Source organism: Bombus impatiens, unplaced genomic scaffold, assembly GCF_000188095.3.
Source record: "Bombus impatiens unplaced genomic scaffold, BIMP_2.2 scf_4015, whole genome shotgun sequence".
Classification (NCBI taxonomy): Eukaryota; Metazoa; Arthropoda; class Insecta; order Hymenoptera; family Apidae; genus Bombus; species Bombus impatiens.
The window spans coordinates 339257-360524 of NT_180434.1; the positions used below are offsets into that span (position 1 = coordinate 339257).

The window sequence follows — 21268 nt, forward strand, 5'->3', positions numbered from 1 at the left end:
CCATTCCACTGGGTCATAGACGCGCCGGTACGGTCCGCCGGCTGACCCAGTTTCCTCAACCCCTTTCGCGAAAATCGATCGAGGCTCCCTGCCTTTTTCTGACGCTTTCAAATTACCGCGAGAGCCTATCGGAAGCATTCGCTCGTTAAAATTCTGTTGTACCGAGTGTGCAGCCGCGGTAACCCAGCCCTGTTTGAACTCGATTAAAACGAGATTTCGCGTGTTGCCAACGAACGATCGAATAATAAGAGGGAGAAAAAATAAAACGAAAAACGCGAGCTTCCTCGCCATTCTCACCGCCGAAGAGGGGAGAAGCTAACCGCGAAGAAGAGCAAACACTCCTTCTTTTACCAGACCCCGATTTCACGACACCGACGAATTGCCTTCGTTTCTCTTCCCAGTGAAATAGTAGGGAAAATAGAAGCCTCTCCAAGACCGAGATTTCAACTCGTTCCGTGTACCGCGCGTAAATCATCGGTGACCTAAAAAATTCGTCAAAAGTCCGACTTTTATTAAACGAACGTCGGATATTCAGCGAACACGGCGATACAACTTTTGAGTCCGATTTTTTAAGCTTCTGCAGGCTTTCATGCGAAAACCTTTCGTCGCTTCCTCCTCCTTCTTCTCGTTGTACGATGGAAAATATTCGTTTCGTATACAGAGCCGTCGTCGCCATCTCCGCGTCTAAGCCGGCTGTCTCCGTCAAAATAATGTTTTTCTTCGGCAGTGGTAGTTTTTTAGAGACTAAGAGGCCGGGGTAAGCGACGAAAGAAACGCGACGGAATGGAGGAAAGAGGGCGACGAACGAAGAGAGCGGACGAGAAACAGGTTGACGCGAGGATGGCTTGAAAAGCGCAAAACACTACACACGGAGGGCCCAGCGCCTCCCTCGGCATTCCTGCCACCGCTCTTGGCTCCCTCTTTTCACCGTCTTCGCTCGTCTCTCTTGTCTTTGTGAAGCGGTAACGCCGGGTTGCCGACCTTCCCTCCCCGGTCCAGCTTCTGTCCTCCGTCTTACGCTCGTCCTTTACCTCCCCTTTACCACCTGCTCGATGCTCGCGCCTCATTCTCGCGGGTCTCGGAATGCACTCGTCGCTCGTCTTTTCTCTTCCCCTCATTCCAGCGATTGTCTCGGTTCCGTGCGCACGCACACCAACGAACGACCGCGTGCACGTCGTCACCGTCGTCGCCGCCGCCACCACATCGCTTTTAGTCCTCCACGATCCGATGGGAAGAAATATTTGCACGTCCGACCAGAAGTCACTCGATGATGGTATTATTCGCTGCTAGCCAATGGACTTAGATACGCGCAAGCCGCAGGACGTCGTCGAGTTGCATCATTGAACGTGGTAAATCGTTTTTGTCGTGGAAGGGCCATTCATTGAAATGAATTAGATTCCTTTGTATTTATCGAAGAAATATTTTGCCGTAAAATATTTTTCATTGATCATCACGTGAAAATTACATCGTCGAACGTTTTGATAACGGATATGAAGAGATTAGGTATTTTTACAAATAAAGTCTTCTTATCTCCTCTCCTTTTGCTATTCCATGTTAATTATCGAAGATCAAATCACGTTAGATATCTCGTGCCGGTTAATTTCCATCCAAAAGAGGCCACTACTTTTTAAGTGGTTGAAAAACACGAGAAATCATTCGAATTTCCTATCTCGTCTTCTTTGAAACGATCCCGGCTACAAGGAAATTACGATCCAGGCGACGTTATCGAGGCTCACGACGCGAGTACAGTAAAATTCCGCGAACAACGTACGCCGCAGATTTCGTTACATTGAGAACGCGCTTGTACATTCTTTACACGGAATGGGCCAAGATTTTAGAGGCTTTTACGGCGAGAGCTTCTTGCGGGTCCGAGTCGTTAAACAGCGCGTGATTTCGGCCCCCTTTTTATTATCGGACATCACGAGTGGATAAAAGGAGAGAGAAGGAGAGATCGAGCCTCGATGCGAACGTCGAACTAACAGAGAAACGCGACGAGAAAGGGTGGGATGGCGGAGCACTCATTCTAAAAAAGATCACAAATTCAAACGAAGCGACGCGATAACTTTTCCGCGGGACGTTTATTACGCGGTCGTAACATGCGCCGACTAACGGGCCTACCTGCCTGCAAGCCGACTTAATTGCACGGAAACATCGGGATCGCATAATGAAGAGGTCTCCTGAAAAGGTATCGAGAAGGTGCGCGCGAATTTCGTCCGCTCTCTCCTTCTTTCTCTTTCTTTCTTCTTTCGGACGCGTCGCGAGACCGTACACGAGGCGGATTAAAAGCGTCGAAAGTCGAGACGTCGCGCAAATTATGCGTACCGTACCCGTTGCAGTTCGACATTCTGCCTTCTCGACTTTGCCGGTTCGACGTACTCTCGTTGTTCGATTTTCAAGGGAGCCGGAGAAACCAGACGGGGAACAGAGACATCTGTTCTCAGGAAATTGTCTTAAGCCCGAGGCTACCGGTTGCTGATCGATGGACCGGTCATAAATTCAAACTACAACTTTTATGGTTCTTTAAGTACTGCTTCGTACACTCGCCGCTGGTATTCGATGCATTCGCGATGCTGCCGTTTCTAACGACACGAAAAGAAACCTACGTTTATATGGACAATTAGTATTTAGATTTCGAAGGTTTATATGGTTTATACGGTACCTATAATATATGACAGTTTTATAATTCTTGTAGATATTTAAAATCCAGATACGGAGGATACTCGTAAAAGGCTAGCGGTTAGTTACCGGTAGTTGGGCATAACGGAAGGGGCCGAACGACGCACGGTGTACACGGCGCATTAAATTTGTTCGCTTTAAGCGAGCATTGTTGCGTGTCGCCCGCTCGAAAGAGCTCGTAACCGGTTTTAATTAACATAACAGACACCGGTGGTGGATAAGGAACAACGCCGATGAAGAGGAACCGCGTCGAGAGCGAAGCTTTGCGGTTCGCGCTCGCACGAAAAAAGAATGCCGGCCAATTAAAATCGCGAACCGTCGCGCGCGCCGTTATTGCTACCGTCGGTCGACGCGCGCAGCTAATTTGAATCGTTCTAATGAAGAGGTCTTTCGCGATCGAACGCGCGACCAGCAGCGCAATTTAATCGGACACGCTGTGTGGTCCTCGTGGTGGCAAGGGGGCGGTCGAGACGCGTGTTCGCGAAATCTTCCAAAGTCGCACCGCTTAAACGATCCCGGTTCGTTTAATTGCAATTTATTACGCGCCTCCGTGGGACGAGAACGGAACGGAACGAGCACAGCCCTCTCGATTTCACCGATCGAAAACAGGAGCCGACAATTCCGCTCGGTTCTTCGGTGTCGCGCGTTCCTTCCTCCCGAGTACGAAGAAACGCGAAAGAGAGGAACCGTGTACACTGCGCCTCTGTTCGCCACGCGGCCCTTATTCTTCTCTCCCTTCGAACAATGTAACCGGCTTTAATTGCGTCAGTTATGGCCGCCGTTTGCTCGCTGCCGACTGCCTGGAATCCGCGCGATCCTCTCTCATTCGCCCGGGCGATCACGGCGATCCGTGAACTCGCTGCGTGAGACACGGATATCCCAAGCCCCCGCCTCACGGTGGAATTACCGTGGAACGATAACCGGCTAACTGTAATTCAATTATCGCGTTAATTGCTGCAGACCATCGATCCCGATTCCATCGACCTTATCCGCGTATGTTCCATTGTTTTTAGTCTACTCCTATCGTTATGTGCAGTGGTTTACGTGTTGTACGTGGCAAGTATTCCGAGAGGTTAGTCACCCGTTCGATTTTAATGCCTCTTGCGCCGGGTATTGATTTATGGAACGGCAGATGAATTTCGCGTAAGATTATAATTTGTTGCATCGGATGTTGGTAATTATCTCGTCAAGAAGAAGGTCTAAATAAGAACAACGGCACTAACGAGTGTAATTACATGTATATTGGTAGTTGGCGATATGTAATTACTGTCTAACTACTGTAAGAAGCTAAAAAAGGCAGTTTTTACTTTAACACGTTAATCCATGATAAATTTTCTGTTCTCCTTTTCTTATTACAGAAACGAAGCTTTCATCGAGATGCACGTTACGTTGTAAATCAGTGTTTCGATCGACTGCAATTATTATTTTTCAATTCTGTTATTTCGCGCGAATAAATTCTCTTTAGCTTTCGCTCGTAAACCGTAATACACGACAACATTCTATAGAATAGTTTCCCAGAAAATAACATCGTTTCGATAATATTTAGAGAAATCGGACGCAAATTACGAAAAACTGCCTCTAACGTTTTAATTTAATTTTTAATTTAATGTAATCGATGATTACAAGCAAATAGCAAACTAATATCCAATGTTAGAATCGTTTCATAAAAATCGCAAATGCAATGCATGTTTATTTTAATAAAATTATCTTCCCTGTGCCGCGTGTAATATATATTTTAAAAGAGGACAGAAAGTTAATATATGGTCATATGGATGCTCCGGAAATGAAAATCTCTTTCATTTGTTTGAAAAATAATGCCCGCAATAGGTTTCAGATCAAGCGCTGCACGCAATCTATAACCAGCCTGCCTCGCCATCCTTCGATTTATATCTCGTAAATCACAAACGAACCCGATGCAATTTATTCAAGCGTCGAAGACAATTTTCGCGCATACGAGACGCTTGTTCCTTGACAAACGCGGCACGCGTCGAATGCAACGATCGAATCTTAATCCAGTCTAACCGTGTTCGGCGAGAGCTGGTGGGACGCTGGCGTCAATCGGCCATCGTCGCGACGAAATTAATTAAAGTTGCGCCGAAGGCTACGTAACTTTCGCGGAATGCGCGCCACGTAGCCCGACAATGGCACAGCGGTAACAAACTTTTTAATGCATCCCGATAACGATTCCGATAACTGACTGGCTCAAATAAAAATTACCCTCGACGAAAAAGGGAGGATGGAGTCGGAAGCAGGGGCGCGCCGAGGCTGGCTTAACGACACGTCGCGATCGCGTCCGCGTGAGAAAAGGCGAGTCGAGGGCAAAAGTGCAATCGGAACGCGCAATTTAAGCAAGAGTTACGGGTGGTACGCGAGCGCACGGTCAAAGTGGAGTTTCGCGTGGAGGGTAGTTTAAAAGATAATTTCCCTGGCGCGTTGTCGCGTTACGAACGTTCATTTCACGAGAGGAAGAAGTTTCGTAGTTTTACGATTTCGATTTTATCGGCCAGTTAGCCGCGCGACCGCCTGCCATTACATTTTTAGGGGGATGACTTTCGCGCGATAAAGGAAACTGTTGTATTTTCGAGTTCGGCGGTAGTACCAGCGTAAAAAACCATGGGGCTGGCTTTGCATGAATTTAAACAGACACGGAGGAAACTTTTACGTGAACCGTCAGTTTGAGACGAATAAGGCAGGAGAAAAACACGATGAGTAGATAGAGTTAGCTCTAAAAAAGAAAGTCTTTTAGAAATAATTGTTGGAAGTTGACAGGGTTTTATGAAAGCCAAAGATGCGATTATCGAGATATCGAAATTTTCAACGTGATGAAAAAATATACGTCCAGCTTAGAAGTTAAATATAAAGACAAAAAAGAAGTCTTCGTAATGCGAGGTCGATCGTAGTAGTGAATTTTAAAATCGTTGCCCTAAAAAATAGGAAATATGTCTTATCGCGTTCTTCCCTTACAACCTCCAGACGCGTAAAGAATTTTGAGAAAGAACGCGGAACGTAACTCTTCGCGAAACCTAAGTAACCAAGTTGGCTTTTGTTTCCAATCGAAGTAATGGCCGTAGAAACCAAGCCAGAGGCATTCGTTTTTCCATGGTCGTTTCGCCAAGAAGCTACAACCCATTTGGAAGTTCGTTTCGCGGAGAAGCGAAGAGCAATTTGTCGCACTCGATAACGATCCTTGCCGTCCTTTAAGAGAATTCCGCGAACGGAATGCCAACATGTATCCAGATGCTTTACGAGCGGAAATGCGTGTCGCCAGCACGCGTGCTCGCGTCGTTCTGTTATTGTTGATCGAGTGGGCGCTCGTTCGTTCGCGAATCAATTTCTCAGGCGGGAGAAGCGAAATAGCTCGTCTGCAGATATCGGCCGGAGAAATTGGCGCGTGTAAACAAGCCGGCGGCGGCGACTAGTTGCAACGCGAACAGACGATAAAATTGCGATCGTGCGTCGAACGAAATTTAACCGGATCCACGTACGGTGTAAATGAGACGCGAAGCGATTCCCTCGTAAACTAGAATCGCCCATAGTACCGTAACCTTCATTTTGCCGCTTCGCTCTTTGCTCCGCTTTGACGTGGTACCGCGCGGAACGAGGGAATCAAGCATTCCGCCCGGGGATTTACAGCGAGAAATATGAAATCGGTGGTGAGCACAGCGTTCGAACGATCCTTTTGTGCGCTTTATCGCGTGCGCACGATATGAAACGGTAGCCTTTTATTGCCACCGTATACCGAATTCGTTGGTCGATTACGGAAGCACAGGAGGGTTCTTTAAAAGTCTGCGCACCAGTGATTTACAGTTTCCGCGATTCAAGCCAGTACCTTGCTTCTATATGGGACACTCGTTAAAGCATCGAAATACCATGGGGTTATGAAATTTCCCTTCGCATTAGTTCCAAGCTCGTACGATAAGGGACACCGATAAAAACTTACTTAAAATGCTAATGCTTATCGACTCATCTTACGCGAGTTGCTCAGAGCGTAAAACATTCCTAAAACATTCAATAAACATAATTCTTTCTTTTCGTGTCATTCGGAGAGAATATATCACTCGTTCCCCTGTTCGTAACAAAATAACCAGAGGACCGGAGCTACCGTTTCAAGAAGAGACGTAACTGCATTCGTTTCGTCTTTGTAAACATTTCCGGACGCGGGGAGTGAAAGAAAAAAAGAAAAAAAGAAAGAAAGAATGGATGTCCACTTATAAAAGCAGGCGCGTGCAGCCAGGAAGCGTACACGAGCTTCTTGTAATCCGCGCATACCAACCAGGACCGGAGAGAGAATGAACGTAGAAGCAACCTGCCAGAAAAAGAGAGAGAGAGAGAGAGAGAGACATAGCTTGCGCGCTAAATTAATGTAACGCGCGACCGCGACGGGCTTATAATCTGATCCCCCGCTGCACCGGTAGCCGTGTCGCTTTTTTACGCATACCCCTGAACTCGGCCGATAAGGATTATTTGTTGAATCGCGCGGTACAACCACGAACCTTCGTCTCACGTAAGATCCTCGTATTTTCCACGGAAGGCGCCTCGATTTCGCTTAATTACCGCAGCTCGAGCCGTGACAGCCATCGAAGAAGCGGCTACAACGTGTTCGTTAGCGTTTACTGTTTTAGGTACGAGACACTTCTTCGGCTTGATCGAGTATCTTTTTAAACAGGATAATTCTCTCTAAATACAAGAACCGAGGAGATACATGGAATCGTAAGATTGAACGACGTTATTCTACTCGAAATGGCAGTCATCTTGAACAACGGAGACAGAAACACAATAGAATCTTCTTAAAACGCATACGAAGCTTTAAATAAAGATTTCACGAAACTGACGTTAATTCTGCGTGAAAAAATAAAAAGCTACGCTTAATCGAGTCTAATGAAACGAAGTCTTTTTTAAGCAATTCGACCTTTTAACTCTCTGAAATCTTCGTTCTCGTTGAAACCGCGTTCTGAGTAGAGCGGTCGGAGTTGATAAAAAAATAAGAGTCAAGGTATATCAGCGTCGGTGGTCAGTCTGACCTCGATACGTCGATACAGAGCTGCAATATTTCGTCGGATCGTTTTACACGGTTCGCGAGGGCGAGGAGGTACGGGCTAGACAGGAATTTACAAAGCGGTTTAACAGAGTTCGCCGGCCGAAGAAGAAACTTCGGTTTAATTTGGCGCGCATTAATGCGCCTGGGAAACTTCGACAGGAAGTTTTAGTCCGCTACCGAGCCACTCTCTTGCCTTCTTTCATTTTTCTTTCTTATTTCTCCCCTTCCCCCTCCTTTTTTTTCTTTCTTCTCTTCCTTCCCTTCTTTTATTTTTTTCTTTTATCTCGTCGATCGGTTGGGAAAAAGGCGCGCTTATTAAAAAATCAATAGACTCGAGCCGAGAAACGAGTCGGTCACGTCGGCAATCTTCCCTTAACGCCGCGATATTCTCTCGAATTTCACGAAAATCGATATCGGTATTCTCGCCTGCACCTCGCCTCCGCCATAGTAAAAATCTTCTGTAACGCAACACGCTTCATCCTTTTAGGCACGAAGTTTACTTGAACGGCGCGATTAAGCGGACAGGTTTCGCACTATTTAACTGGTTTATCGGAGCAACTTTATACCTCCCCGATATTTATTCCTTTCGAATAACCGAAACAACCGCGAAATCTTCCACTTTAAAATCCTTTCTCTTCGCTAGCGCGTTCTTTGAAAACGAAACATCCAACTATTGGGAGACGCGAATAAAACGAATCGTTGCAACACTAGGGAATACCTTTCCGATACGAAGGCGATTTCATTGGTACGCTTATTAGTAACTGGCTGCTAAAAGCGGATTCGAGACCCTGGAGCCGCTTTCACGCGATTTTAACCCCCGAAAAAATCCGCCGCCTGTGCACGAAGGCGCGATTGTGCTTGTACACGTCGGCCGACCCTCAGGGAAAAGGCCTGAGGGAGTGGTGGTTACCCCAGAGACCGTGAGAGGCTCTTTTCTCTCTTTGAGGGGGCGAGTCGACTTAGCGAAAAGGTCTCGTTCGTATGAATGTTAACGAGAGCGTGATCGGGAAAAAGGAGCACGAGGAGGAAGAAAAAGCGGAAGAAGCCGGAGAAGAGCGCGGAACAGAGATCGAATAAGGAGTGGAAGCGAGGAGGGTGAGTTACGTTGCCTCCGGCCAGAGAACGGAATAGGAAACGATTTCGAGTGTGTCGACTGTTTTCTATCGGTTGCAGAAAGAAGCTCGGAAGCGGGTCAAGTGCGGGTGCAAGCGGAGAAGTCAGAGCAGCGGTGACAGGGGAAACGTCGACGAAGAAGAGGAGAGAAGGAGAAGATAAAGAGAGAAAGCGAAGCGAATTCGTACGGGGCTGTGCATTAGCAAGGAACAATAGAGCGATCGCGCGAGTTCCACCGGAGTGTGAGATCGTTTTATTATCGTGAACGGTTCCACCCCGCATTTCGTACGTCTTAATAAAGCACCGTTTCTTCATCCACCCAGTTCGTTCTCTGTCTCTGTACCCTTTAGCCGCGGCTTTTTGCCGAAAAGCAGCTTGGCTTTCTCCCATCGAGTGTGCCTCTCTCGCGTCGCCCCTTCTGCACCCTAAGCTACCTATTATCCTCTTTTTATCGTGGGCTCGCCGACTTGCACTCGGAAGCGGTTAACACGAGCCAAGAAGTAAAGCCGAATGTAATGTATGTATTAAGTAGATAACGCCAATCCTCCTTAGTTCACCCCTGTATGATCGTTCCTCTTCGTCTGTCTACCGCAATCAATCGCTGCAACATAGAGCGAACCGCGATCGATGATAAAATTATGGATCGAACGAGGATCAAAGACTGGCGTCTAGCCTCGTGCTAACTTCTCATAAGTCAGAGAACGACGAGGGTAGGAGCAACGACGATGGGAATGAACGACGAGAGAAGGCCTCTGTCTCGCAACGCTGGAAAGCACGGCTTATTCCGGAGTTATTTTTCACGGAACGTTGAAAAATTGCCGCCACTAAGAAATCGGAAATCGATTACGTCGCGGAATCCGGGACGGGGCGCGACGCCGTCGTAAGCAGTGAAACTGATGGGTGCCCCGTTCGAGAGACACTGGTAGCTCCGTTCTCGCGGAACGCCAGATCGATCTTCCGCTCGCACGTGCATTCGTACGATCGTCGACAGGTTGCTCCCTTACATTCCATAAAATTAAAGGTGGAACTTCCGCAAATCATCCATGAAAACGAAATCACTGAGCGAAAATCCTCCGTCGATCGATCTTTCGCCATCCGTAAAAACGAACGAGCCGACTTGTGTAGAATACAGAAAAGTTTTAAACGTAGCATTACCGAACACGGCATCGTTAATTACTTAGTCGCTTCCCGTTTCAACGAGAATATAAGTCGTTGGCGAAAGAGATAGCCTCGCTTTCGCGTAACGGGCTGGGTCGAGTCGACGCTTCAGCCTTCAGGGAGGAAACAATTTCTCTAACTGAGCAGGCTAACGTGGCGCGAACTATGCCACGACCCCGATAAAAAGGAAACGATAATCCAGCGTTGAGCGCGCCGCTCAACGACTGCTCTATGCAAATGTCGGCACCGGGGGCGGCCACGGCAGAGCTGAAAAAACGCGGGTTGAAAGAAGAAAGAGCGACGATGGGCGACCAAAGAAGGGCGAAGATTTTCAATTACGGTCAAAAACCAGCCGGAGAGAAGGTGATCCAGCGCGAATAGAGAACAGGTTGACGTAGAGGTAGAGCCAAGGTTGGATGCAATTTTTGAGACGCCTAGCGAGCGAACTGGGTCACGTACGCCGGAAGTAAACGTCACGAGAATTAAAAGTCCTCCTTCTACTCGTCATGGAACCACCACCACGTCCCGGAATTCCGGCTGAAAGACTCGCTTCTACTTTTCTCTCCGGTCCTCTCTCGCCCCTCCTTCGGTTTCCTCCTTCCTGCTGGCCGATCTTCTTGCTCGCTTCTTTCAACCATAGGTAGCGCGACAACGAGAGACGCGAAGATCACGGCAATCTCTTATTTTCCGCGCGACCGATCCATTCGGCGCGAATTGGAAAACGCGAGCAGCAAGAGAACGAAGTTGCACGCCGGTGGGAACCGGAAGAAGCGATAGAGAGAACAGCACCGTAGTGAGAAAGAAGTTTAAAGTGAGAAAGGGGTAGTTTGGTATACGGAATTTTTATTCGGTCGCTTTCTATCGGACTAAGAGATTTTTGCGGCATCGAAACCTGCTCATCCTAGTAAACCCGTAGAATACTATCGTTCCTTTATACCTTGTAATTATGTATACCGTAATAAAGATTTTATAGATACAACCGCAGAAGGAATTTACGGTCCCAATTGCTAATATGGAAGAGACTCTTCTTTGTCCTCGTAAAAAGAGATTAACAACGTGCAAATAATACGATATATCGCTTGCGAAACTATAAAAGCGTCGTTACGAAATAGAGAGATTTCGATTGAATTCGAAAATAAAACAATCGAAAAATGGATTAAATCGTGTAATTGTAATACCTCGCGATATTAATGGAGTTTCTTTTTATAATTACAAGTCAAATCGCTAGGCGAGTGTCAGTGACCAGTTAAATTTGCTCCTCAGACAGGTCGTTATCGTCTGAACGACTAATCGCATAGAACTCAATGAACTCGACGAAAACACGCCGAAGGGCACACAGAGAAGAAGAAAGAAGAGACAGCTAGCGAACTGTGCTCGCAGCAACAGCTCGCGCATGATTGGAAATTAGATTAGTCACGTTGAAGCGGCTTTCAACGAGCCTCGTCGTCGGCTGCCCATTGTTACGTGGTTGAACTTCCAGCTACCATATGCATCGCACTGTGAGCAGGAAAAGAAATACTCTATCTATATTGCACCCTTCCGGTGAAAGTAGAAAAATTACCAAGGTAGATTAACGAATTCGAAAAACGTTCCATCACCGTAACGCTACTATACTTTTCGATTCGCAATACAGTAAAATTCCATTTATTGGAATGAAATTTTAGTTAGAGTCCAATTAAACGAATGCCTACCGATTGAATCAAATTATTTCAACTACTATTACATCGATGGAAAATTGTAGGTAATTAAAATTATCGGTGAATTCCTATAATATGAGCCGTTCCATCGCTATACAAGTCCTTTTATAAAACTGCGAACGCGTTCCCAAACGACTTCGAAATTAACTTCGACACCGCGCGATAATTATCTAGAAATGTGATCGATTCGAAAACGAAAGAGCCATCTAATTTTTTAATACAATTTTCCAATACCGTGGAACTATGTTCCACGGCAGAAACTCTAAAGTGGAAGAAGTTTAACAAGGAACTTCGGTTCGCCGTAGAAACAGCGTGCGGACCAATAGCGAAAAACCGATCGAGTGCAGGATAACGGATCAGAGAGAACGGGAAGAGGGTGAAAAGCTGGAAGAACGGAAACTCTTGTGGAGGAGAAACAACCTGGAAAAGCGGCGTAATGCGCAGTAAATTGGGGCCACCGTGTGTTGCCGATGTACCACAAATCTTAGACGCGAGGGTTCGCGGCAAGTTACGGTTTCCCGGGTTAGCTGGAAAAGCCAGAGAGAAAGAGGTGGGAAAACAGAAGCGCGGGTGGTTGTCGGTTGAGACGGAACGAGGTTGTTTGGCCGGTTGCTGGTGAACGACGCGACGTTGAGCTGGCGCACTTCCGCTACCAGCTGCACGGAACATCTCTCAACTACGACGTCGACGAACGCCACAGTTTCATGTATTCCTTATCGCCGCGACGCTTTGAATCGAACACGATGGGTTGATGCGGAGTTTGGCACGAATTTAAAGGTGGCTTATCTGGACCGCGTGTTTGTTGTTTGGCTTCCCTGGAACTTTCGAAGAACACTTTGGTTTCGGTCGGTAAAGGCGATCGTACGAGTTCGTAGATCTCCGAAACATCTTTTCTTAACCTCTTCTACGTTTTACGGAAATGTTTAAATACGAGTAAATAATACATCGATTCAGTTCCTGCACAGATATACTCTACTTGAAAGGATTACTTTTCGTATATCTATGATTTTTATACTCGCCCTTTATGTTCCTACATTTCCTTTCAACGTTTGCCTTATAGTCGATCTTCGTCGCCATGTTATAGGTACGTTGATCGCGAATGTTTATGGATTTACTGTATAAAGAATATAGAGACGAAACATAATATTTCGATGAAGCGATATCGGTATTTCAGGGATCCTCGTTGAAATAATATCTGAACGTTTTTCAGAATTGCACAACCAATTGAATCGTGTAGTGTCGTGAATAAATGGAAGATAGAAACGTGCGTTGTTCGAAACGGTCACGTCATGCCCATTTTTAGCTCTTTATCTACCCCTTGCCATTTTTCCCTGAACGTTATTTCCGTTTCATGGCGAAATCAAAGACGTTGCCAAAGCTGTCTGAGCCGTCGACCGCACACCGCACAATGCCGCAGATTTTGATTTATCTATCGCGCGAGTTTCCGTGTGCGTCGGTGAGCGAACGGAATGGACGAGAACGAGTTCTCCTTCGAGCGTTCGGAGGGTGAGATCCGCGATACGACGTCGAAGGAGAACGAAGGGCAAAACAGTGGAAATACAGTGACTATGGTTACGCGCGGATTAGGTGCACCGAAGTGTGTGATAACTCGAAGGAATAGAGAGAAACTGTTCTCTCGTCCCTAGCCCTGGTTTGCTCCTTATTCGACCCCTCGCAACTCGAAATCGCTCTCGAGACTGCCGCTCGTTAATGCTCGGTTTCGACGTGTGTGCAGCACGCGTTCCGAAACTTCGGCTTGGTTGCGCAACCAACCAAATCTCCACCCTTTTTACCTGTGGACTCGTGCATGGAATACGAACCACGTGCGTTGCGTGTCGCAACTAATAATTCACGAAAGAATATGAAACGTTTTATATCGGTTTGATAACAGAAAACATCTGCTCTACTAAAACGATATTAGGATAAACAAGAAAACGATAAAACGCGCCCCGATATTTCCCACAAATTACAATTGAAATTACGATTCTTCCTGCTTGTCTCTACTATCCAGCCAATCGTCTGTCGCTATATTCTTCCAAATATTTGACCACAGTTAACCCCGTAACGCGTGTTTGTTCTTTAATTGCAGCACGGCTCCGACAAACACACCCTCGCCGATTCTTCCCGCAACGATATCACTTCACACGCGGTTTCTCCTAAATCGATTAACAGACGAGTTAATTCTCAATGTGGCATGGCGTGTTTCGTACACAGAACTGGTCTTCTAAGTAGCTACGACCGATGTCAACCCGCTGGTCCGTTTCCTAAGGGTCTTTCGAGGGGGTTGAAGGGACGATCCTCACCGGCGATAGTAAAATGTAACAGGCCGGCCAGTGTACACATCTCAACCGACTACCTCCATCCTTGTTATTAAACACACCGTGTTTGCTTTCCGATAAATGTTTCAACGGTCAACCCGTAAGCGCGGCCGCTGTGCTGCGGTTTCGCTCGACCGGATATGCAGTGCGTCGATCTGCGTCGTCCCCCCTTTGCTACCAGCAAAACCACCGCTTCAAAACCCACCCCTGCCCGCGTCCGCGTTGTTGCGCGACCTTCCACTCGTGTATCCACATTCGACGATAACTATTTTTGCGTGGCATCCACTCGTCGAGAATCGGACGGATTGATTTCGATACGATCCGAAACTCGTTTTATTGAAAGTTAAATAAGCGATTGCGGATGGAATATTTTTTAACGTGACGATATCTAATTGCTGAGAATCGGAGAAGCTAATCTTTTGACAAGTCAAAGAGAAGCGAAATTACGCTATATTTCCTTTGATATTTTATATCCGTTCTTTCCACCACTTAGAATTTAGACGAAATTTTCTTCTGCATGTCCAAAGTACGATAATTCGTTACTCGAACATAGTTTCTAGCAAACAATAAATATTTTATATACGCTAATAAAACGCAAAGTTAATCCGAGAATAGTTGCGAACTTTGTAAATACGTTTAAAAACCAAAAACAACGGCGATTGTTCGAATCGTCCAAGATTCAACATTGACAAGAATCAAAAAGCTGTACGATATGGTATCTGGACTAGCGGAAAGTATTTTCTTCTTACCAATTATCCGTACGCGACAAAGCAAAAGCGTCGATTGCCTTTTCCCTTGACTCTGGCCACAGGCTTTTCGTCGTTAGCCAGTCGAAACTCACGTTCGACTCGAAAGCTGTAATTTTTCAGGGGCTCGGTGAACACGGTCTCGCTCACGTGCAACGCGTAAATATTCGCGCGCGTTCCTCCGTGAGGAGCCTTAATTGGCACAAGGACAGAGACCGAGAGCCTGTGGACAGGTCGCCGGTTTGGAATCGGCGCGCGCTGAAATCGTAAATACCTTGGCACTCACCTATATTTCGCGCCGCGACGGTACAACCGCTGGTTAGGAGCCACGCAAACACCAGGCCACTGAGTAGACCTTTCCGTCGACCCTTGCGGCACTCCATCGTGAAGTTCCGAGCTCCGACTACGCCTGCAAACAAAACAACCGGCATCGTTAGAGGGTGAGAGTAATTGCTACCGCGAGCGTTACACCGACCGCACGGCAACGCGATTTTTCATTACGCCCGAACATTTTTCGCGTAGAAACATCTGGACTGGTCGGTGGTACGATTCAGGGGTTAAATTCGTGTCTTGTAGGTTTAACGAATAAAGAGCGTGTCAAAGGCGTGTTCGAATTCCAAACTTTTAGATCTTAGAATTTCAAGTTTTAAGCTTCGAATCGTTTAGTTGGAAATTACAATCTTCTTAATTTTATGTTTCGTATTTCCTGAAATATTCATTTAGTATTTCACGCGTGAGATTAGAATCGATAAGCTGGATAAACGCGCGGAGGCTTCCCTAAATTCCCTCGATCCATCGAGGATGATCGCGCCCATCTGCTCGGATAACGCGCTGCGTGTTTACGCGCGTCCCACACACATCGCGCCCGCTTTTTTTCCGAGCTTTAAGCTCGATGTCAGTCGCATTTTCGCGAAATCCCTTTGTCGCGCGGCATTACCGAAGGAAAACATGTTATCCGTGCGATTTCGCGCCTAATCCAGCTAACGCACCTGCTCTCCTATCGCCGATGAAATTCGTAACGATGACGGCGTCTCGTCGCGTGGATTTTTTTTTTTTTACGTGAAAATGGGTTTGCCACTACTACGCTTACACGAAACTTTGGCTAAAGCGTTCGAGCGACAAATTTCACGGACGTACAGCGTTCTCTCTCGTTCTCCTATTATCGACTCCATTTTCCAAAATCGACAACAACTGCTACGAAGCGTAGCCTATATACGATGGAGAGAAAGTTGCAACGCTGTTGTCGGTGAAACGGTATAGATCAGCTTAATTCAGAGAGAACGAACGGAATAAATGCGTTCGAAGAGGAAAGGGTTGCGTGCTTGCTGCTGTTCACGGGACCAACTACTCTCGAGTGTTAGGCGCGTGAACCTCGAGCCGAACGTTGCTCTGCGCCACCGTGAATATGGGTTAACGAAGGCAAAAAAGGAAAACAATTTTCGCATCAGCGTTTCGGCATTTAGCAGGCACCACACAATGGGACGTCGGCGGATGAAAACATTCGAGGCCAACGGCGAGAGAAACGAGGAGAAAGAATATAGAAAACGAAACGAAACGGAGCAGCGGTCAAAGAGAAAAAGGGCTCCGAAAAACAGAGGGACGGAAATAGAACGCGGCAACGCCAATACCGTGTTTCCCTCCCCGCACGTTTTCACAGACTGCACAACCGGAATCCTAGCAGAAACTCCCGAACTATTTATTTCCGTTCGACATCGCGCCGCTTATGTTTTCGTTCTCGTTTTTTCTGACCGCGCGAAATCCGACCACGTGACGATTACCTTCTTCATGTACTTTTTTGTCAATCGTTGATAATTTATATATCCTACGGATTATTTATTCGTTCGATTAATTTTTTACCCACATTTAACGAACTGTCGAATCAGTTGAAGTGACCAGTTATACGGATGCAAATACTTTTGGTAACGTTAACGTTTACGTTCATCGAAACGGAAACATAATTATACGTATAATAGTAGTGGGTATAGTATGAATATGTCGTGGACAGATAGTTTGTATAATGGAATTTCCTTCACTACCCATGATTTTTCGTCAACATAATAGAAGTCTAGCTACAGCTATGCGAATTCAATTAGCGAAAGTTCATTTAATCACCGACTAAAATTTCAATCAAATAAACGAAGTTCTACTATGCCCACTCGCTCTAATTTTCGTTAACTACGTACGAAACATTTAGGTACAATCAAAGCCCGGTGGCTCTACTGTTAAGCTAACAACATTCCCAAACGCCTCTAACTCGATCTTCGAGCCAATCATCGTTCCCACATCCGTCACTGGACACCCACCGTACAGTATTACCTTGATTTACATGAGACCGCGTTACGATGCAGTTCGCAAGCGGAGCACGATCCCGTGGAAGTGTTCAAAGGTACTAACGACCGGGATACCTGGAGCAGTGCCAGCAGTCGAGTAACACGCCGCAGCTACGAGCGCAACCAGGACCGCGTGAATTTTTCCAACGAGCCTAATTAAGTCGCGTGGCAGTCTCGCAGTACCCTTGCCACCCTTTTGTTTTCCTTTCGAACTTTGCCGTGTCTGCGCACCGGCTCGCTGGACAACGTGCACCACAGTCTCCCTCCTCTCTGTCTCTTTCCCGTTACCGTTGCTGTTCAATGGCGGTTAATACGAGTTGGCAGGATAAACGTACAATCGCGGAGTACCGTAATTATCGCGGAAACGTCAGTAAACTGCCGGAGTAACAATGATAAGTAGAAGAGAGTGGCGGTCTTCGGGTTGCGCGTCTAAGCGTGCACGCGATGCACATGTCCGACGCATTACGCATAATTAATCCAACGATGCTTATCTCTTCTAACCTGGGTATCCGCGTGCGTTCGCGTTCGCCGCGTGAATAGAACCGACCGCGCGCGATTCTCCTTTCATCGCCGGTATACGAGGTTGCTCCGCCGCACGCGCGCTCTCCATACCGCGTCATCGATCCTCGTATTCTTTCTCGTCTTCGTTCCCTGTCTGTTTATGAGCCGATGAATCCAGGTTTTCTCGCTGGTTCGCCGCGAAACGCGAAGCACGAACCGTACCTCGATTCGCGTTGATTAGTCGTGTCAAGAGCGTGTCGTTTCAGCCCGTATGAATATGGGATGTAGAATTTGGAATAATAACTCTGGTATAGATTATTCATAGAGTAGTTGGTAATAATTCTGCCTAGGTTTTTTGTTTGCTAATAAACGGTGTCGTTGAAAGATCAGAGATACAGCAAGATTAAACGAGATAGTTTGTAATTTTAAGGCCGCTCTTAATAAGCAGGCCGCAAAATACAATAAAACGTTTCCCACATCCACCGGCGATAATTCACAAGAGAAGAGCTGCCGTGAAACCCTTACGCTGGCGTAGTAAAACGTAGGAAACGCGCGTTTAGTGCGGCTGGTTATTGACTCGAAGCAGAAAAATTCCGAATTCGCGAGCACCCGCGCTTTACTCCGCGAAACGTTATTGTTTACTCAGGCGGTCCCGAGCTAATTACATTCCCACGTACGCGTGTATTTGTACGAGCGTAACGATAATTGCGATAAACTCGATGACAACGTGATTTCCATCTCTCGAAAGTTCGCGGCGCGCGCGTACTCCGGCCTATCCGATATATGTACAATTGGCTACGCGCTGCTGGGCGCACACCGTAATCTCTGGGGCGGCCGATTTTTCTCTCGACTGAATACGATTCCTTGGAAACCACCGCCGGAACCAGTCGCTGGCTCTCTGTATTTTTGAAGATCGGTAATCGAGTCCTCCGTAGACCGGCCTCGCTCGCGGAACGCATTCCCGCGGCTTACAGCGCGCAGAAATTCTAAGAATCCGCCGGCGCTTATCGGATCGTCGAATCGGTTCGCTCCGCTTCGATTCTCGGCTCGATCTCCGCGAAAGAAGCTAGAGAGGAAGCTTATTTTTAGAACTGTTTCCTCGATGATGCAAGAACGGTAATGAAATAGCGAATTAAGATTACTTAAGACCACTTAAGAAGCTAGAAGAGTCGAGTAAAAATATTTATTAGTCGGCCGTGCGACCCTAACCCGTGAAACCGTGAGTCATACAATGTACATATTTCTAACCCTTCGTTATCCGCTGCTAATTAACCACTAGCAATTTTGCTATGACTAGACAGGCATCCATCCCCTTTCCTAAGGAATAAATCAACCTAACCCTAACCTAATCACTGTGCGAGTCGCATAATTATTATTATTATACTATCGGGCCAAAGGAACAAAATATTCGAAGGAAAAATATAACACGATAAACAGATCATCGAATAAAACGCGCCACTGGTCTACGACAAAACTGACGATTATTTCGCGAGATCGTGGAAGGTAGAAAATCGGAACGAGTTCGTCGGCGGACCGCTAAAACGCGGGACGATGGGAGGCAATCGCGATAACACGGCTGATCGGGCGCGATTCGGGATAATTCGGGACGCCACTTAAAATCGTTTCGAGGCCGGTTTACCCCAAGGGGTGAATGGCGAACGAACCACGATAACTAGGCCGGTTTGTCCCCTGTCGGTCGTTCCGGCGCGATTTCGCGACGTTTTCGAGCACGAAACGCGTTAATCGTCGGCCGGACCCTCCGCGAGACGAATCAGGCGTACGGAAGCTCCGTGTTCCAGACGCGAAACTGCCGCTGCAACTGGGGGGCGCGATCGACGCGAAATTATTTGTTGAAAATCACATTATCCAATGAACACGTGGGGCCTCCAGTCGTCCGCGTACCCGTCGGATTTGCAGGTTTCAATTTTACACCCAGACGCATTTTAATGCGGCCGCGGAAACCCCGAACGCAATCGCCATTCCCCGGTGCAATTAAAAATAATTGCGTATTCGCGTGCTACGCGAATTGCCGCTGGCTCGCGGAACCACAGCTCTGCTTGCAGGCTAGGCGTTAGCGTGGCACCGGCTCGCGCTTGCCTGATGAGTTTTGTTTCGTCGATGGACGATGCGCTGCGAGCTTGATTAGCCAGTTATTTCCTGCCTATGGGATTCGTGCGTAGCTTGAAAGGATCGAAATAATCGACGGTTTGTTGCAGGCTGCGCGTGCTCTTGAAATTGTTTGATGGATTTTGAGTGTATTGTTAAATAGAGGCCGTATAATAAATCGACGAGATCTGCATTGCTTGTTACGTTGGGATACTGTTCATTGTTAGATCGAACGACCCACGTTGTTCGAAATATTTGCCTAACGAGCGAAGGACACCGCCTCGTGTTTCCACGCCGCAATAGAGGCAATTAATCGGATTTTCAGGCAGTTCCGCGTTTAACGACAGTCGCTTAAAAACAGAAACCGTACGAATCGCCGCCGTGGTCAACGTAGCGTTCGTTTCTCTTTTTCCTCTATCTTTTTGTTTATTCATTCGCGTCGAACGGAACGGTCATGCGGTCATGGAAGCCATAATGTCCCCGCAAACGTAAGAATTACGGATCATGGCATGCGCCGCAGACGTAAAAATTGCGCGGTTCGCGTTGCTTGATTTTGTTTCGACTCGGGGTTGCAAGCGAATCGTTCTCGCCATCCCTCTTTTTCTTTTTCCCGGCGTACAGCCGCAAAGAAACCAGTACGCGTGCATGCGTGGTGCGTGCACCGACACAAAAGCTCCGCAGCTTTGTTAGCCGCATGCAACTCCGCGTATTACAACAATTACTCCTTTGAATCAGTCGCCTCCCCGGCTGGTCCCGATTGTTCGCCGTCCCGATTTTCCACTCTGCCACTTTGAAACAGACGCTGTCGAGACCTTTGCGCGACTTTGTCCCCTTTTACACGACGACAACCGAATACAGAAAAATCAACATATGCTCGCGACGAACAATCATATTCATTAACCAATACACGTGTTTCGTATACAATGCGCTACCAGCTACAGCGTTTATACTATACTAATGAAAACGGAGCGAGAGCAGTTCTCCGATTCGTAATTTACCTCCAAGGATACTAGATCGTGATTTACGAAAAATCAATTGCGGTAGACCACCGGTTCCGTTTTATCCGATCATGAAAGTTAGAAGGCCAACCCGATTAACCCCACTTTTGCGAATTCTTCGAGTTCACTGCCTAGAAATGTAATTACTGTTCGATTTCTAAAAGAATGTACGGCCCACTCCCATTAATTTATTTATGGAAAGACAGTTGCATAAATTTCGATGCGAAATTGAAAAAATAACGTTCATAATATCTTCGGTGTTTGTACTTTGTAATTTATCAAGTTGATCAGTATGGTTTTTGAGCGGCTCGTATGATGTAACAACCAACGAATGATAATTGATTTATACTTTCGAATTAACCGACTATTCATTTACTCGACCAGTGGTTCAGCCTTACAGAGGCTGGAGGTGCGCTGCATAAATAATGTGCAATAAGTAAAAGCGAGGATCGTATTAACCGTCGCTTACAAAAAGAAGCTGATTCCGAATCAACTGGCAAAACACCAGCCTTTCACCACATTCGCGACACATCGTCAGCTTTGCGGCAGCGTAAATCGCGGTACAACCAGAAGAAGGCTTTTCTATC

General features: G+C 46.8%; 1 protein-coding gene across 6 annotated transcripts in view; it reads right to left on the minus strand.

The window, feature by feature from the left end:
• Positions 1–21268, minus strand: part of LOC100743363 (latrophilin Cirl-like) — a 378777-nt gene that overhangs the window by 225443 nt on the left and 132066 nt on the right. For all 6 annotated transcript variants that reach the window (XM_033324565.1, XM_033324561.1, XM_033324563.1 and 3 more), the window contains one exon: positions 15033–15155. In XM_033324565.1, the coding sequence (XP_033180456.1) occupies positions 15033–15129 (97 nt within the window). In that variant the 5' untranslated portion in view covers positions 15130–15155. The remainder of the gene's footprint in view (positions 1–15032; positions 15156–21268) is intronic.